This window comes from Anomaloglossus baeobatrachus, chromosome 4, assembly GCF_048569485.1.
Source record: "Anomaloglossus baeobatrachus isolate aAnoBae1 chromosome 4, aAnoBae1.hap1, whole genome shotgun sequence".
Lineage (NCBI taxonomy): Eukaryota > Metazoa > Chordata > Amphibia > Anura > Aromobatidae > Anomaloglossus > Anomaloglossus baeobatrachus.
This window is the reverse complement of record NC_134356.1, coordinates 23759308-23779471: the sequence shown is the minus strand read 5'-3', so window position 1 is coordinate 23779471 and position 20164 is coordinate 23759308. Positions and strand designations below refer to the sequence as shown.

Sequence of the window (20164 nt, the reverse complement as noted above, 5' to 3'; positions counted from 1 at the left end):
TGGATATGAAAAATGGGGGGGACCCCAAGTAATTTTGTTTACCAAAAATTAATTTAAAAAAAAAAAAAAACAGCGGACCAAGCTAGTTATTCTATTTATCAAGGTATCCTGTTATTTCTTTCTATCAATAGATTTGACTTTAAAAACGCAGTAAAATGCATGCGTTTTTTGGGGGTCAAAAATGTGCATCTTTGTGGTCACCACAAAGATGCAGCTTGCACACCTAGCCTAATTGTATTCCTGATCTGTCTTTCATTAACAAGTATAAACTCACCCAATGTTTGAGTGTCAGAAAATTAGTTTTCTTTCTCTTTTCCTCTTTCAGCCATGGCGTCTGCTGATCTGAGAGACGAGCTGCTCTGCTCCATCTGTCTGAGCTCTTATACAGATCCTGTAATGCTGAGATGTGGACACAACTTCTGCCGGGTCTGTATTGATCGTGTGCTGGATACACAGGACGAGTCTGGAGGTTATTCCTGTCCTGAATGCAGAGAAAGGTTTCAGGAGCGGCCGGCGCTGATGAGGAACATAGCTCTGCGTAACATAATGGACAATATCCTCATTACTCCACCAACACTGACAGAAACCGGGATCTGCTGCACTTACTGTGTGGACTCTCCTGTACCTGCTGTTAGATCCTGTCTACACTGTGAGGCTTCTCTGTGTGAGAAACACCTGAGGGCTCACAGCAAATCACCAGAACACGTCTTCTCTGATCCCAGCACTTCTCTGGAGAAACGGAAATGTCCTGTCCATAAGAAGATCCTGGAATATTACTGCACCGAGGACGCTGCTTGTATCTGTGTCTACTGTTCAGCAGGAGAACATCGGGGACACCGGGTGGAGATGCTGGATGATGCCTCAAAAAAAAAGATGGAGAAACTGAGAAATGTTCTCCAAAAACTGACAAACAGACTGGAGACTGCGGAAAGAGTCCAGTGTCTGGAGGCACAGAGAAGAAAAGCTCAAGAAAAAGCAGCTGGAGAAGCCGAGAGAGTCACTGCCCTGTGTACAGACATCAGGAGACGGGTGGACGACCTGGAGAAGAAGGTCCTGAGTGAGATCTCCAGGCAGGAAAAGGAAGAGTCACTGTCACTGTCTGCTCTGATCCATCAGCTGGAAATAAAGAAGGACGAGCTGTCCAGGAAGATGAGGCACATTGAGGAGCTGTGTAACATGACTGATCCACTGACCGTCTTACAGGAACCAGACACCGGGGACTTGTGTGATCCTGAGGAGGAGGGAGGTGATGAGGACACAGGGGGACATGATAAACAGCTCCATGATGGAGATGACCTGGATGTGGCTGTGATCTCACACACATTACACACATTATGTGAGGTAATAACAGATATAAGGAGCGGGATCTATGAGGCGCATCCTGCAGACATATTACTGGATGTAAACACAGCCGCTAATAATGTCCATATATCAGACGACCTGAAAACTGTGACCTGGACACAAAATAACCAGAATCGTCCAGAAACAGCAGAGAGATTCCAGTATCATCAGGTGATGAGCAGGAGGGGATTTACCTCAGGACGACATTACTGGGATGTGGAGGGCAGTAGATCAGGGGGGTGGAGTGTGGGGATGTGTTATCCCAGTATAGACAGGAGGGTGGGGATCTTTTATCCCAGTATAGGCAGGAGGGGGCCGCAGTCACTGATTGGAGATAATAACAAGTCCTGGAGTTTTTGGAGATGTTATGATCAGTATTTTGTGATACATGACAATAAAGAGATCCAGTTACCTGACAAGATCTCCAGTGATAGATTCAGGATCTGTCTGGATTATGAGGCCGGGCAGTTGTCCTTTTATGAGCTGTGTGACCCCATCAGACACTTACACACCTTCACTGCCACCTTTACTGAGCCCCTTCATGCTGTATTATGTGTATATGGTGGTTCTATAACGATATTAGGTTGTAAACAGTAATTGGGAGAAATTATGAATATGTAAGATATCTTGGCAGATACTGGAGACAGAACTAAGCTTGTAATTGCGAAATCACTTCGCCAATAGGATGAATAAGATGGTGGGATACAGGGGATGATCGCTACATGGCAGCTGTCACTATGACTAGATGATATGGGTGTATGATCAGCTGTGCAGGTATATAGTGATATATCTTCAGTTGCTACTATATACTGGAGATTATATACTCTGGGAATAATGCTCATCTATTATCAATTCTGAAGTTGGTTTCTTATTTGTCTGTTTTCATATTGGGCAATTGTTTGTTTTAGGGGGGTAATTTTTACAAAATCATAAAATACAATGTAATGTGGCGCCCTGATGTGAATACACTTAAAAGCAGCTATTAAACAAAAATACACATCAAAGTGAGCACTAATGGATGGTATTGAAAGGGTTAAATGACCTTGGGCTACTGATGTCACACCCCCAATGCACAGATAGTGATGCCTCACATCAAACTCAGGTCACTTCAGCCTGGCCCTAATGGGTTCTGGGCATCTGAACTGGCATCAAAGTGGGCAGACAGCTGATTTAAACAATTTGCATATGTAACTGGTGTTTTAATGGGTTAAATGTCTTGGGGGGCTCAGAACCCATTTGGGTCAGGCTGAAGTGCCCTGAGTTTGGGGTAGGGCATCTCTATCTGTGTGTTTGGGTGAGATGGCTCCTGTCATTTCCCCCTTTCAATAACATACTTTGGTGCCCGTTTTTTTTTTTTTTCTGCCAGTTTAAGGCTATGTGCGCACATTGTGTAATTACATGCAGTTACGCTGCGCTTTGCCATAAATAATGGTAAAAAACCACAGGTACCAACCCGTGGATAAACCACGGCAAAACTCGGCAAAAAACGCGAGTTGTTTTTGCCGCAGGAATGGTATACTGTCAGAGGGTGTGGATTTTTCTTAAGAAAAGTCCATTTTCTAGTGCGCACATAGCCTGAGAGTTTTCTTTGCAGCAGATGCTTCATCCTTGTTCCATCACACATACCACTGATCTATAGGCCTGAAAAGTTTGGTTTCTCTCATCCCTCCCAAAACTTCTGTTGTTTACGTGGTTTTCAGCAGATTGGAGCCAACCTTTTTCTGCAGTCATTTGAGGCGTACGTCATTTTTGGGGGTGGAGTGGCATGGCAACTTTCCTTTTCATTTAGCATGTGAATTATGCCTCATTTTTTTTGTATACGAGTTTTATCTGTGGTTTTCACAGATGGCACTGGTACCTATTATAGTCTTTACAGCTGTTCACAGGTCCGTGCATTTTTGTGGACTGAGTGGTCTGTCCAAAATCACGGTGACCTGTCCGCTTTTCATCTGAGCCTGGATCAATCTCCCCAATAGAAGGCTGTGTGTCCGTGAAAACATCAGATGGCACTAGAATGTCATCCATGTGCTGTGTTTTTTCCGGAACTGGTTGATAGCAGAAGTCTTTAATTTTTTTTCCCCTGTCAGAGAAAAGCCGACCCTCGGCCTCCTCAGAAATCTGGTGGGATCCCGAGATGGAGGCTGATATTCTCTGATCTAACCTGAGTAGTTAGTATGTTATTGTGGTAACTCTATATTACTTACATCTATATATTAATGATTACTGTTTTCCTATGGTGTATTACATTACCCTAGCATTTACACGGTGTCCTAATGTTCCACGTGTTATATACAGTGTCCACCCATATCCTGTCCACCGCCATTAACTTGAGAATGCAGATGTGCATTGCAGCTGACGGGGGCCGCTTTGAGCATCAAAGTTAAATGAGCGCAATATGTGTGACCAGCATTCATTGTTTTGGGGGCGTCATGGGTTTCATATCATAGCATTTCTGTATGCAAGGTGTCAATTCGTATTGAATTGCTGATGCCCTACAGCTTTGTAATTCACTTTTTTTCTCTATCTCGTTCCGTTTTCGAGATAAAAATGCTAACTCCGTTTTCCACCAGGTGACGCTATAGGTGGTCTCATTGCATAGCGTATGGATACTTTACTATACCTAGACACCACTTCTATGCCTATAGCTGCTGTCGTTCTCAAGTTAATGGCGGTGGACAGGATATGGGTGGACACACTGTGTAAAGCCACCATTATTTTACTAATCTTTTGCCATCTAGTCGCTCATTTTGGTATTGCGTCATAATATATTCTAGTTGGTATTGTGCTCTGTATTAGCCTCCCTTTGTTTGTGCATCTTCTTCTATAAATGTAAAATAAATGTTTTTTGTATGAATTGTGCTATATTTTTCAATAAACTGTTCAATTTTTATATATATATATTTTTTTAATCTGTTTTATTTTTGGAGTGACTCATTATATGGTTTATTATCTGATAGGAACCGGTCAGTACGTTTCTCTTATTGGAAGCAGCAGTATAGCTGTATAGGCGTTTAATATATTTTTCTGTAGAGATCTGATCACTTAGAAGCCATATGCAGATTATGCTGGAGGTGCACTGGTGCCGCTCAATGCACTTGGACAGCTTCTTGGTGGGATATTGATTGTGTAAAGCTCATTATAACACATTGAAGTCAAATATCCTTCATAGTACACATAATTTATGGACTACAACTCCCAGCAAGTGTGGCGCCACAGTGGTCCATTTGCCACAGTAGCAGTGCCCTCCTCACAGGCGGTGATGCTATGCTTGGAAGCAAGAATGGAGGTCCCCCATGCTAGGTAACACCAGCAGTCAACACTTTCCTCACTCCATGCCAGAAGGGGGAGCTCTAACCCAGTACATGGGAAGCTTCCCTATGCATTCTGGCCTGGGGGAGTAGTTGGGGAGAGACAGGAAGTGAAACTGAAAAAGGAGTTGCAAGTAAACAGTCACTGAGAAGGGAGCTAGGACTGAGCTCCTATGGGTCGAGCACAGAGAAACAGGACACCTGGGTTGAAGGCTATGTGGGTGCTAAAGTCCCCGCAGCTGAATCCGGAGGGCAGGAGACTGCAGGTCTTCTGGCCCCACAGAATGCTCGGGCCATTGTAGAGCCGTGACAGGAGGAGCGGTACCAGTAAGGGGCTCGCGCTACCTGCCATACGGGTGAGAACGAGTACCGACACAAGGGAGAGCGCCACAGAGTAGCTTCAAACTGCAGGGACCCATAAATTCAGTGCCAGAGGGAAGGCCTCTGAACATACCCGGCTTGGTGAATCCTCTCAACTGCTTCCAGGCTGACCGGACCTCCATCACTAGCTGGACCTGTCTCCCGTGCCTGTACCAACTATTACCGAGTAAAAGGTAACGGAAACTACGGTCCCTGTGTTGTTCAGTTATTACCGGCGTCCTCACTCCTGCACCCCAACGATTGAGTCCCTCCATCAACTACAAAGACTACTACTCCCAACAGCCCTAGGGCCTAGCTCTACCTGTGGAGAGCTATTCCAACTCAGCTGCATCACCACCTGCCCCAGCGGTCCCATCCTGCAGTGTCAGCCATTTGTGGCCGACTACCACAGGTAGCGTCGTGAACTATCATCCCCTGTAAATAACCCCCTCATCTTTAACGACACCGCTGGGGTCACGAAACCGGGTCTTGCCGCCACGACAACCTCTAGACAGACACCGGCTCCGTAACAAGTGTCCCACGGTCCCGTTGGGCGTGTCAACTTGGCATCACGAACAGGATTTCGTGTCCGCTACAATGGGAACGGCGCGCCTTAAAGACTGTGTAAATAGCGTTCACTAACAACAACGCTTGCCATTAACCACGTGACGCGGGACGAAAGGGGGCAGGCTATCATGGGTGGAACCCAAAAAAGCACGTGAAGAGAAGCCCCGCCGACAGAGCGGCTGTGAGTGAACCCCGTATTCCCCAAGAGACAGACGCGGAGCCTGGCTGAGGTTCACTAGAGGGGAGAAACATGTCCAACCCGGCTGGAGATCAGGCTGCTGCTGTAGTTGCAGCGCCTGTAATGCTGCTCTCTATGCCGTATATACCGAGAGAAACGTGGTTACCAGGGGATTCGCATAGCCTGAGAGACTTCCAAGAAAGACTGTGTAGTTTATTTGAAGTATACCCCCTGGCTGAGGGCCACAAAGCGAGCATTCTAATTGGCCAGTTTACCTCCCTCTGGGCCGCACCGGTTAAGTCCTTGCCAGACACTGACAAAAGAACTGTAAAACAAATTCTGGCCAGGCTGAAGGACACCTTTGATACTCACACGGCTGCGGAGATAAAAATGAAGTTCTTCGGGTGCAAGCAAAGGGTGCAGGACAGCGTACGGGGCTATGCTCTGAACCTTCAAGAGATGATGAGGGCTGTTAAGCAGGTGGATCCCGACAGTGTGCATGATTAAGACCGGCTGCTAACTGAGCAGTTTATGGAGGGGCTCCTGTCTAACGCCTATCGGACGCAGCTGCGCATTATGGCCCTAAAAAATCCTGACCTCGACTTTGCACAATTCAAGGATCAGGCTATCCGGGTGCTGCGAGACTCGACCCCAGGTGACGCTACACCCCTCCGGCTCCCTGCTATCACGTACACAGAAGTGATGCCCTCAACGCGGACCACCGTGGGGGCAGATGCAAAGACTCTAGGTAATGAAGTCGCGGGTGGAGGGGTTGAGAACGCCGCTCGGGTCCGGTGCTGCTGCTCCTCGGTGGCTCGAGCACGGGGCCGGACCCGGGGGCTCGAGCAGCGCTTCCTCGTCCACGAGTGAAAAGGGGAGGTTTGTAGTGGGATGTCGGTCGTGACGCCACCCACGGGGTTGTGGTGATAGTTGGGCACCACCGCTGCTGGTGACGGGGGTTCCCGGGAGCGATGGCGGACAGCAGCTGAGGTGTTGGCCCCTCCATGGGGAGGGGATGTTGGTCCCGGGGCCCCAGTTGGGGAGGGAAGGTATAGGTGCAGGGGCCGGATGCGGGGAGGCAGCATGGGCGCGGGTGCAAGGTTAAGATGCAGCGCAGTGCCGAATGGCACTGTTGTACTCACTCAGACACGGACAGAGTCTCTGGTAAACCAAACGGCTGGATGGACGGGGCCCACAGTCGGCTGCGGTGTTTTCACTCTCCCCGGACGGGTTGATGGTGGCTGTCATTTCCCTGCACCTGTGTATGTGTTTGACTCCTATGGCTTCCCACGAGTAGTCCGCTCCCCGGCGTATATGTGTCGGGAGAGCCCGTTTTGCCGGCAGGCGCTGGCCCTTGGATCTCTGGCCCTTGGCGGTGGCTCTTATCCAGATGGGTTGGGCTGTTGCCTTCTGACGGGACTTGTTTGGGAATGAACCCCTGAGGTCCAGACCGCAATCAGTGAATTTGACCTTTTCGGCGGCTCCTAGCCTAGTCGGGGTCTGAGTACCCTGTCTTGGTGCTTGGCTTCAATCTGCTTCCCGGTTCGGTACCGGCGGGCCACCGCCCGACCCCGGTCCTACGGTTCCGCTGACCTCCACCAACTCCTGCAGACGGCCACCACCGTCTGCCAACCTTGCTGATCGTGCCTGGGCTCCAACCCAGACACGCACAGTTTTTGCTCCTCTCACTTCCACCTCTCAACTTCAACTTTCTCCTCAACTGACTTTATCCGGCCTCCAGGCCTGTGAACTCCTCGATGGGTGGGGCCAACCGCCTGGCTCCACCTCACCTGGTGTGGACATCAGACCCTGGAGGAGGCAACAAGGATTTTGTTTGACTGAAGTACCTGGCCAGGGGAGGGTGTGTGTATGTGTGTGTTGTTAGTGTACTGTGACCCCTGGGGTCCAGGGCGTCACATTCCCCCTTGGTAAAATGCAGACCGTCCGTGGGCTGCCCGTCCATCACCGTTTTTCTTTTCTGAAAAGATAAATAACAGAGAAAAACAAACAAACGGTATGCACTTTTGTCAAATCTTCCCTGACAGGAGGAATGTTACTTTAAACGTTGCAAAAAGTAGTAAAACATTTTTAATAACAACAGACGGGTCCCAGTTCTTCCGCTTTCCCACCCAAACAACCTAAACCTTGATGCTGACCCTAAGAAGCGGGCAGCACCCCTTTTCCCCAGTCCGGAAAACAGAACCTGGTTCAGGTTGCCCAAGCGGGAATGGGTACAGTGTCTCTCACCCGGCTGTCATACAGAGGGCCCCACGTTCAGGGGGACCCCTGACCCCGGAGGATGGTCACCAATCCTGGTGGTGACCGGACCCCAGCCTGCTCTGCTGCGGGTCCCTCCTCCAACCTGCCTCTCCGGAGGCGGTTAACGGAACTCCAGCCCGGAATTATTTACAAGCCCACAAGTTCGTGGGTGGCCTGCTAGTTCTCGGCCGTGTTCATGAGCATATAATTAACCCAGATACCGCAAACAAATGCTGGAGAAACTGTGAAAATTCAGGCAACATAACTCACATATTTTGGTTGTGTCCAAAAATTAAGAAATTCTGGAGAGACATTCAATCACTTATAAGGTCCATTACACAGTTAGATGTAGCTCTAATTCTAGAATTAGTTCTTCTCTTAAACATTGAAGCAATACCTAAACATTTTAGGCCCATAGTAATACATATTCTACTAGTGTCCACTAATCTCATTGCATCCAAATGGAAAAGTGAGAAAGCTCCTAATATTCAAGAAGCTAAGGAGAAACTAACTCTACATAAAACTTGAGTACTACTATGCCATAAAAAATAATACTCAAACAAAGTACCTCACCAAATGGGACCCATGGCCAGAGCCCAATCACCGAAAGACTACCGTATTTTTCGGACTATAAGACGTACCGGACTATAAGACGCACCCTGGTTTTAGAGGAGGAAAATAGGAAAATAAAACTTTAAGCAAAAAAATGTGGTCATGACACACTGTTATGGGGCGAGGATCTGCTGCTGACACTGTTATGGGGGTAATGTCCCCAAATTCTCTACTAAGGTACTCCATCCTGGTAATGATCCTTCTGCCTTGTATATGATCCTGCTATAAACCCCCATCCTGCTCATATACCCCTATCCTGCTCCTATACCAGCATCCTGCTCATATTACCCCTTCCTGTTCATATACCCCCATCCTATTGATATACCCCCCATCCATCCTGCTCATATACTCCCATCCTGTTCATATACCCCCATCCTGCTCATATACCCCATTCTGTTTATATACCCCCATCCTGTTCATATACCCCCATCCTGTTCATATATTCCCATCCTGTTCATAAAATACCCCCATCCTGTTCATATACCCCCCATCCATCCTGCTCATATACTCCTATCCTGTTCATAAAATACCCCCATCCTGTTCATATACCCCTTCCTGTTCATATACCCCCATCCTATTGATATACCCCCCATCCATCCTGCTCATATTCCCCCATCCATCCTGCTCATATACTCCCATCCTGTTCATATACCCCCATTCTGCTCATATACCCCATCCTTTTCATATACCCCCATCCTGTTCATATACCCCCATCCTGTTCATATATTCCCATCCTGTTCATAAAATACCCCCATCCTGTTAATATACCCCCCATCCATCCTGCTCATATACTCCCATCTTGCTATATGCCCCCATCGTGCTCATATACCATCCTGGTATATGGCCTGTATCCTATAGCACAGAGAAAAAAAAAATAAACGTTTATACTCACCTTTTCCTCACTCCCTCCAGCACCGATCATCTTCCACTCTGCGCCACTGACCTGTGTGTGGAGCCGTTCCCCTGCAGCATCGCGATGTGTTCCTGTCTGTGCCGATCAGCTGATCAGGATAATAAACTGTGGAGGAAAGAAGCTCAATAGGGTCTTACCCAAGTAACATTGGGAGGAAAGGAAGGAGATACTACTCACCTATAGGGGTTGTGACAGTCACAACTCCTATAACAGCATGTGTGTGAATAATCCAGAGTCACAGCAGCGGTCCCTCGGTTTGGCAGATAACAGAGAGTAATAGAATGAGGGTTTCCAAGCCGCGCCAATGACAATCACCGTTAGGCTGTTAGATTAATGTTGCTTTTTATTCCAATTACAGGTCTACGCGTTTCGGAAGGCACCCCTTCCTTCTTCAGGACCAGATGGCAAGAAAACATCAAATCTGCTGTCCAGAAAAGCCTTACAGCACTATATACCCCACTGATGACGTCATGATCCACCCACTTTTAGAAAAAATCGGCGGGAATCAATACATTTAAAAATACAATGACGTAGTATCTTAGTTTTCTACAATTTCATGAATAAATCACTTACAACCATTTCTTCCCTTTTCAGGAAAAACGGCGGCAGAATCATAAATAAAAAAATTTTTTTTTCAAATATATGAAAAATGCAATGTGCGTGTGAGGACTCTTTTTTTTATTTATTTCTGTCATATAAATGTATGTCAATAAAAATATCTCTGTATATATAGATATATACTTCTATACATCTATTTATATATATAAGGTGAGAATATGTGAAATACCACAACCTTGCCTAGAACACTACATCGTTATATGACACCCAGAACAAGGTTGCTGAAGTGCCCTCCCTGAATATAACCGGAGCCACAGAGGAACCGTTATTGGTAGTGAAGAAAATGGTCGGATAAAAAAAGTGACTATTTGTGATAAAATACAAGAATTACCAAAAAAAACAGGAAAAAAGAAAAAAGGGGAAAAAAATGGGGGGAAGAAATAAGAGAGCCCCTTATAGTGAAAAACCTCAATCAGTAAAGCAGAAGCATAAATACCTCAGGTAAGATACACGGGAATTAAAAAGCACACATATGTGGACCCTGTGTAGTATCTCCTAGGGTGAATAGAACTCCGAACATTACAGCCCGGTTTGATTTATAAGTATTGTGACTATATTGCTATAAAGCTCTAAGGATGCATTTGGGTGCAGAAAAAGAGGACAGGCACCTTCGTAATGTGAGGGTATTAACTTAGGTCATGAGCGTGGGAAAAAGAACTACCGCGCATGCTCCGACTCTTGATATGTAGCGAGTGTAAAAAGAATCAATTGAAGGGGTGAGAAGAGTTCAGAAGCGTGGGAAAAAGGACAAGTGCGCATGTCCATGGTCTGTATCTCAGAAAAAAATATATAATAGTGTTATATTGTATAAAACTTATTAAAATATGTGTAAGAAGTTGGGGCATAGAATAGGGGTAATATTGTTAGATTAAAAATCGCGTATTTAATTTGTATAAAAAAGTTAAAATATGTGTAAGAAATTGGGGCATAAAATAGGGGTTATTTTGTTAGATTAAAATTTGCGTATTTAAGACCTGATCAAATAATTTCTATATAAATTTTCACATAAAAACCGTATAAAACACCTAAAATATAAATTTAAAATCAAAACTTGAGGACAATTATTACATGTATAAAAAATAATAAATAAATAATTATAAGACATCACTGTCAATTTTTATCAATTCTTAACTCATGTAATTATATCAATAGGTACAAGGACCCGTCTATACTAGAACCGGTACACAAGCTGATAAGATACTTATACTCTGAGGACATTAAACGAACAAGTCTGTAACCTCATTTAGTCCCAAGGGTTTTAACGTATTTAATTTGTAGATCCAATATGTCTCTTTTCTTTTTAATGCATCCATACGGTTATGGGCACAAGAGGGTATTTGTTCAATCGGAGTGATCCTGAATTTAGAAATCCCTTTATGATCTACCGTAATATGTCTAGATAGACCATGCATCATAAATCCTATTTTAATGTTATGTCTGTGCGAGTTGACCCTATTATGTAGAGCCTGAATCGTTCTCCCAATATATTGTTTATTGCATTCGCACTCGATTAAATAGATGACATATTCAGATTGACAGGTAAGGTATGATCTGATGGGAAATACCTCTCCCCCTGTAGTGGAACTAAATTCGGTTCTTTTATGTTGTATAGACTTGCAACATAAGCAATTTTTAGACAAACATTTAAATGATCCCCTGGTTTTATTTACAGTACCCGAAGTATTGGTCTCTCTAAGTCGGCTAGGGGCCAATTGATTTTTTAAGGTAGACGCCCTCCGATAGGTTATACCGGGAACTTCTGGAATTACATCCTTCAGATAAGGATCCTTCAAAAGGATTCCCCAATGCTTTCTGACAATGCTTTTGATCAAAGCACTGTCATTACTATATGTTATCAGTAAATTGGAAGCATACCTATACCTATTATTATCAACCTGATGGCCAGTAGGTTTTATTAAATCCACCTGTGTCAAATCTTTATTGATCTGATAAGCTTTTTTGATTAAAGGAAGGGGATAGTTTTTTTCCAAAAACTTATCCTTCAGAACGTCAGCCTGTACTTTAAAATCAACGTCCAGTGTACAGTTCCTTCTAATTCTCTGGAACTGGTTCCTTGGAACATTTTGTAGCCATTTGTTGTAGTGATTACTGGAAAAATGAATGTAGCCATTACTGTCCACTTTTTTAAAAAAGGTTTTTGTGTAGACTCCACCATCTTTTTGTGTGATCGTGAGGTCTAAGAAGTCAATGCTATCTTTTTTGACAGTGGGGGAGAAAGTAAGACCCCAGGAATTATTATCCAAATTGCTTATGTTGCAAGTCTATACAACATAAAAGAACCGAATTTAGTTCCACTACAGGGGGAGAGGTATTTCCCATCAGATCATACCTTACCTGTCAATCTGAATATGTCATCTATTTAATCGAGTGCGAATGCAATAAACAATATATTGGGAGAACGATTCAGGCTCTACATAATAGGGTCAACTCGCACAGACATAACATTAAAATAGGATTTATGATGCATGGTCTATCTAGACATATTACGGTAGATCATAAAGGGATTTCTAAATTCAGGATCACTCCGATTGAACAAATACCCTCTTGTGCCCATAACCGTATGGATGCATTAAAAAGAAAAGAGACATATTGGATCTACAAATTAAATACGTTAAAACCCTTGGGACTAAATGAGGTTACAGACTTGTTCGTTTAATGTCCTCAGAGTATAAGTATCTGATCAGCTTGTGTACCGGTTCTAGTATAGACGGGTCCTTGTACCTATTGATATAATTACATGAGTTAAGAATTGATAAAAATTGACAGTGATGTCTTATAATTATTTATTTATTATTTTTTATACATGTAATAATTGTCCTCAAGTTTTGATTTTAAATTTATTGTACCTACATGATTTTCTACCACAATCTTCTTCCCGGTATGTCCTCCAATATGTTTTGCCCCCCTTTTTTTGCCTCTTGATTACTGCATACTCTTCTACTTTTCTCCTTTCCCTGTTTCTCTCTCCTTTCCACTACACTCTCTCATGTTCCTTCTTTATCTTTTTCCTTTCCTTTTCTTTGTTCTCTTCTTTTTTTCCCTCTCCCTATACCCTCAACATTCTCTTCCTCCACTTTCTCCTTAGCGGTTAGATTCTGTCATGTTACCCCTCACACTACGACAATTGTCTCTTGTCATTCCCATAGTCCCCGATAGGTTATTTTTCTTATGTTTTTCTTATGTTTTCCTTGATGTAATGTCATGATGCATTTGTAAATATTGTCTCTGTTTGTTTCCCTTTGTATATCATGTTTGTCTTAGTGCTCTTGACCCCTGGTGAAGGCTCCTGCGTGAGCCGCAACGTTGGGCGGGCAGTACTATATTGGTGTAAAATAAAGAAATTCTGTTCAAGCATAAATACCTGGACTTATCAATTTTTCACACACTGTGTGCCGGGATTACCCCTCTCTATTAAAAAGAAAAGAGACATATTGGATCTACAAATTAAATACGTTAAAACCCTTGGGACTAAATGAGGTTACAGACTTGTTCCTTTAATGTCCTCAGAGTATAAGTATCTTATCAGCTTGTGTACCGGTTCTAGTATAGACGGGTCCTTGTACCTATTGATATAATTACATGAGTTAAGAATTGATAAAAATTGACAGTGATGTCTTATAATTATTTATTTATTATTTTTTATACATGTAATAATTGTCCTCAAGTTTTGATTTTAAATTTATATTTTAGGTGTTTTATACGGTTTTTATGTGAAAATTTATATAGAAATTATTTGATCAGGTCTTAAATACGCAAATTTTAATCTAACAAAATAACCCCTATTTTATGCCCCAATTTCTTACACATATTTTAACTTTTTTATACAAATTAAATACGCGATTTTTAATCTAACAATATTACCCCTATTCTATGCCCCAACTTCTTACACATATTTTAATAATTTTTATACAATATAACACTATTATATATTTTTTTCTGAGATACAGACCATGGACATGCGCACTTGTCCTTTTTCCCACGCTTCTGAACTCTTCTCACCCCTTCAATTGATTCTTTTTACACTCGCTACATATCAAGAGTCGGAGCATGCGCGGTAGTTCTTTTTCCCACGCTCATGACCTAAGTTAATACCCTCACATTACGAAGGTGCCTGTCCTCTTTTTCTGCACCCAAATGCTTCCTTAGAGCTTTATAGCAATATAGTCACAATACTTATAAATCAAACCGGGCTGTAATGTTCAGAGTTCTATTCACCCTAGGAGATACTACACAGGGTCCACATATGTGTGCTTTTTAATTCCCGTGTATCTTACCTGAGGTATTTATGCTTCTGCTTTACTGATTGAGGTTTTTCACTATAAGGGGCTCTCTTATTTCTTCCCCCCATTTTTTTCCCCTTTTTTCCTGTTTTTTTTGGTAATTCTTGTATTTTATCACAAATAGTCACTTTTTTTATCCGACCATTTTCTTCACTACCAATAACGGTTCCTCTGTGGCTCCGGTTATATTCAGGGAGGGCACTTCAGCAACCTTGTTCTGGGTGTCATATAACGATGTGGTGTTCTAGGCAAGGTTGTGGTATTTCACATATTCTCACCTTATATATATAAATAGATGTATAGAAGTATATATCTATATATACAGAGATATTTTTATTGACATACATTTATATGACAGAAATAAATAAAAAAAGAGTCCTCACACGCACATTGCATTTTTCATATATTTGAAAAAAAAATTTTTTATTTATTATTCTGCCGCCGTTTTTCCTGAAAAGGGAAGAAATGGTTGTAAGTGATTTATTCATGAAATTGTAGAAAACTAAGATACTACGTCATTGTATTTTTAAATGTATTGATTCCCGCCGATTTTTTCTAAAAGTGGGTGGATCATGACGTCATCAGTGGGGTATATAGTGCTGTAAGGCTTTTCTGGACAGCAGATTTGATGTTTTCTTGCCATCTGGTCCTGAAGAAGGAAGGGGTGCCTTCCGAAACGCGTAGACCTGTAATTGGAATAAAAAGCAACATTAATCTAACAGCCTAACGGTGATTGTCATTGGCGCGGCTTGGAAACCCTCATTCTATTACTCTCTGTGATCAGCTGATCAGCACAGATCAGCTGACCGCCACAGACAGGAAGACATCGCGTGCTGCAGGGGGACGGCTCCACACACGGGGACGGGTGAGTACACTGATTCACTGCACCCCGCGCTGATGATGACGCGCGAAGAGCAGTGAATTCAGCCGCACATGATCACTCCAGGCTGTAATTGCCAGGGATGATCATGCGGACCTACTCTTTACTATGCACGCGTCCCCGCTCATCCTCCCGCCCACCTGTCGGTGTCGGCTTCTGCACTGAGAGATGGGCGGGAAGATGGGCGTGCATATGTAATGAGCGGGCCCACGTGGTCACGGCAGGCGCTGCTACAGCCTGCTCGTGCCCCCGATGACACGCTCCACCGCAGCACCCTCATTCCCGGCCGGAGCCCTATAGTCAGACTATAAGACGCACCCCCAACTTTCCCCCAACATTTGGGGGGAAAAAAGTGCTTCTTATGGTCCGAAAAATACGGTATATAGCCCATCCGACGTTAAGAAAGCACTAACTATATTCGAGAAATACAAGCTCACTAATAATTCCAGGCTTGAAGCTCTAGTCTTTGATACCTCCCTGATCTAAAACTCACTAGAATTATATGTTTCTGATCTCACAAATTTGCTGGACTGTCTACGGAATCCATGTCAGGAAGTTGTTAATTTTATTTGTTGTTTAGTTATGTTTTGCAAAAAGTTAATTCATAAGCAATTGTTTTGACCAACAAAATATACTGCTTGATGTATCAACACTAACAAACTGGAGGGTCAAAATATGTGCATTTTCTTAACCTTGTTATTACTATCTATATGTCCTTAAATTTTGTAACGCATGATTTCAAGATTTGTTAACTACAAAACCTAATAAAAATCATTTGAATAGAGAAGGTGAGTCCAAACTTTCGGTCTGTACTGTGTGTGTGTGTGTGTGTGTGTGTGTATAAAGATATATGTATATAATGTGTATATATATAATGTATATTTTATATTTACAGTATTTGTCCCTTCCTGATTTTTTATTTTGCATGTTTGTCACACATAATATGACAAAATTACATATTTTTCTTATATACTAGACACACAGAGCAAAAGGTAGAACCTCATAAAAACATATACAGAAAAACAGTGCCTTGCGGTCAGACATATACAGTATTTATATTCAAAGTATACACAAACACAACATGGTTCCTGAATAATCAATGATTTAACCCACTGGGAGGATGTTAGCCAAGTATAAAGATATTGTGACATATATGCAATGTTAGATAACAAATAGAAGACTCCAAACCCCGTAGGCATCATGGGAAGACAATACTCACAATAAAGACCATAAAAAGTGTTTGTGCTATAATGCATTAGATAAGGAAACCTTTGAATAAGGAGAAATCATGGACATACAAAACCAACATATAGGGACTATGTCCAGCTAGCCCCAGAAGTTATAAGCAGCATATTAGCCCCATGTCCTGATACCAACCAGCGGCAGCCATTGACCCAGTGAAGACCACACTGCCCTGCACCTCGACGCGCGTTTCGCCAGAGCTTCGTCTAGAGGCCTGCGACATTACAGTATGGTTGTCATTCTATTTATTTTGAATTTGCTAGTCGTCATTTTGATTTGTTATTTTATGTCTGTATTTACTTATTCTTACCATTTGTCTTAGTTCAATACCATCCAGTTTGGTATTTAATACCATCTTACTGTTCATTCTGTGTGACATCTGTACACTGCATATTTGTTTATTTGTGCCTCAGCATCTACTTTGGGGACATATCAAGGATTATTATATCCATCCCCTATTCCAGTACTGCTCGTTCTGTTGTTTTTCAGGTATTTTTAACCAGTGTGTTTGTCAGTTTTTTTGCATTTTGTTTGTCAATAAAAAACATGTTTTTCGTATGATTATTGGGAATGCACAGTTCTTTCTATGCTACTTCTTTCTCACTACCATTAACAGCTTACTGGTGATGGCCAAAATTTCTAGTGGACAAATCTGGTGACAGGTTCCCTTTAAGTGTCAGGGAGTAATTGTGTGCACCTGAACTCTGTCCTGTACTAACAAGTACAAACCGCCATTGTCTCTGAGTATCAGAGAATTAGTTTAGTTTCTCTCTTCCTCCTTCCGTCAGCCATGGCGTCTGCTGATCTGAGAGACGAGCTGCTCTGCTCCATCTGTCTGAGCACTTATACAGATCCTGTAATGCTGAGATGTGGACACAACTTCTGCCGGGTCTGTATTGATCGTGTGCTGGATACACAGGACGGGTCTGGAGTTTATTCCTGTCCTGACTGCAGAGAAAGGTTTCAGGAGCGGCCGGCGCTGATGAGGGACATAGCTCTGCGGAACATAATGGAGAATATCCTGATTACTCCACCAACACAGACAGAAACCGGGATCTGCTGCACTTACTGTGTGGACTCTCCTGTACCTGCTGTTAGATCCTGTCTACACTGTGAGGCTTCTCTGTGTGAGAAACACCTGAGGGCTCACAGCAAATCACCAGAACACGTCTTATCTGATCCCAGCACTTCTCTGGAGAAAAGGAAATGCTCTGTCCATAACAAGATCCTGGAATATTACTGCACTGAGGACGCGGCTTGTATCTGTGTGTCCTGCAGTTTGGCCAGAGAACACCGGGAACACCGGGTGGAGATGCTGGATGAGGCCTCAGAGAAGAAGAAGAAAAAAATGAGAAATGTTCTTCAGAAACTAATCAAAAAGAGACAGGAGACTGAGGAAAGAGTCCGGAGTCTGGAGGAGCGCAGGAGAAAAGCTCAAAAGAAAGCTGCTGGAGAAGCCGAGAGAGTCACTGCCCTGTGTACAGACATCAGGAGACGGGTGGACGACCTGGAGAAGAAGGTCCTGAGTGAGATCTCCAGGCAGGAAAAGGAAGAGTCACTGTCACTGTCTGCTCTGATCCATCAGCTGGAAATAAAGAAGGACGAGCTGTCCAGGAAGATGAGGCACATTGAGGAGCTGTGTAACATGACTGATCCACTGACCGTCTTACAGGAACCAGACACCGGGGACTTGTGTGATCCTGAGGAGGAGGGAGGTGATGAGGACACAGGGGGACATGATAAACAGCTCCATGATGGAGATGACCTGGATGTGGCTGTGATCTCACACACATTACACACATTATGTGAGGTAATAACAGGTATAAGGAGGGGGATCTATGTGGAGGGTCCTGCAGACATATTACTGGATGTAAACACAGCTGGTAATAATCTGCTTATATCGGACGACCGGAAAGCTGCAACCTGGACAGAAAGGGACCAGAATCATCCAGAAACAGCAGAGAGATTCCAGTGTAATCAGGTGATGAGCAGGAGGGGATTTACCTCAGGACGACATTACTGGGATGTGGAGGGCAGTAGATCAGGAAATTGGATGGTGGGGATGTGTTACCCCAGTATGGACAGGAGGGGGCAGCATTCATATATTGGGCATAATAACAAGTCCTGGAGTTTGTGGAGATATAATAATCAGTATTCAGCGATGCATGACAGGAAAGTGATCCGGTTACCTGACGAGATCTCCAGTGATAGATTTAGGATCTGTCTAGATTATGGGGCCGGGCAGCTGTCCTTGTATGAGCTGTGTGACCCCATCAGACACTTACACACCTACGCTGCCACCTTCTCCGAGCCCCTTCATGCTCTATTATGTGTACATCATTGTTCTTTAAAGATATTGGGGGGTAAACAGTAACTGGGAGAAATTATCAATATGTAAGATATCTTGGCAGATGCTGGAGACAGAGATAAGCTTTTATAGCTAAATCAATTGGCCAATGGGATGAATAAGATGGTGGGATACAGGTGATGATCCCTACATGGCAGCTGTCACTATGACTAGATGATATGAGTGTAGGATCAGCTGTGCAGGTATATAGTGATATATGTCCGGTTGCTTCAATATACTGGAGATTAAATACTCTTCTGAATATGTTTTTTTATGTGTCCATTTTCTTATTGAGCAATTGTTTATTTTCTGGGTGGGGGGGGGTTACTGGTTTAACAAAAATTAAAATCACAGCAATGAAATACAATGCACTGAGGAGCCCTGATGTGAATACACTTAAGCCAGCTTTACATGCTGCAATGTTTCTTACAATGTGTCGGCGGGGTCACGTCGTAAGTGACGCACATCCGGCATCGTAAGGTACATTGCAGTGTGTAACAGCTACATGCGATTGCGATTGAACGGTAAAACGTTTCTCCGCTTCTATTGGCCGTTTGCCGTGTGACGTCGCTGTGACACCGCACGTCCCTACCACTCCAGGAAGTGGACGTTCGCCGCCCACATCGAGGTCGTATGGACGGGTACGGTAAGTACGTGTGACGCGGGTAATTGTATGTGCGGCACGTTCAACAAATTGAACGTGCCGCACATACGATGGGGGCGTTGCAAATCGCATACGATATCGTATGCGAAATTGCAACGTGTAAAGCAGGCTTTAGATACAACTAAAACATTTTTAAAACTGGCACAAAAATGGGCATCAAAGTGGGCACTGAAGTATATTATTGAAGGGTTAAATGACATGAGCCATTGATCTCACATCACCATTACATACATAGTGATGCTCCGCATTTAACTCACCAAGCCACCGCCATTCTTCACTATAGGCATCACTGAACCTCCACCATGTTTCTTTGTAGACACCACTGAGCCCCCGCCATGTTTCACTTCAGGGTTTTCTTTTCAATGGGTGCTTCATTCTTCTTCCATCAAATATACTTCTGATCCATAGGCTTGAAAAGTTTAATTTCATCTCTCATCACTCCCAAAACCTCTGTGGCTTACTTACATGGTTTTCAGCATATTGGAGACAACTTTTTATGCAGTGATATGAGGTGTCTTTTTTGGGAGATTGGAGGAGCATGGAGACTTTCCTTTGCATTTAGTACGTGTCTTAG

At 43.5% G+C, this 20164-nt stretch overlaps 1 protein-coding gene across 1 annotated transcript; it reads left to right on the top strand.

Moving 5' to 3' along the window:
• The first annotated feature begins 320 nt into the window (after nucleotides 1-320).
• LOC142302275 (uncharacterized) lies at nucleotides 321-19164 on the top strand. The gene is made up of 3 exons (XM_075343346.1): nucleotides 321-1934; nucleotides 11309-11385; nucleotides 17302-19164. The coding sequence occupies exons 1-3, from the start codon at nucleotides 328-330 to the stop codon at nucleotides 18951-18953; spliced, it is 3336 nt and encodes a 1111-aa protein (XP_075199461.1). The 5' UTR covers nucleotides 321-327; the 3' UTR covers nucleotides 18954-19164.
• The last annotated feature ends 1000 nt before the right edge of the window (nucleotides 19165-20164 follow it).

Coding starts and splice junctions, on each gene's coding strand:
- LOC142302275 (XM_075343346.1), top strand. CDS start 328: ATGGCGTCTGCTGATCTGAGAGACGAGCTGCTCTGCTCCATCTGTCTG. Junction 1,935..11,308: donor ACGATATTAGGTTGTAAACA/GTAATTGGGAGA, acceptor TTATATCAATAG/GTACAAGGACCCGTCTATAC. Junction 11,386..17,301: donor TGAGGACATTAAACGAACAA/GTCTGTAACCTC, acceptor TGTACTAACAAG/TACAAACCGCCATTGTCTCT.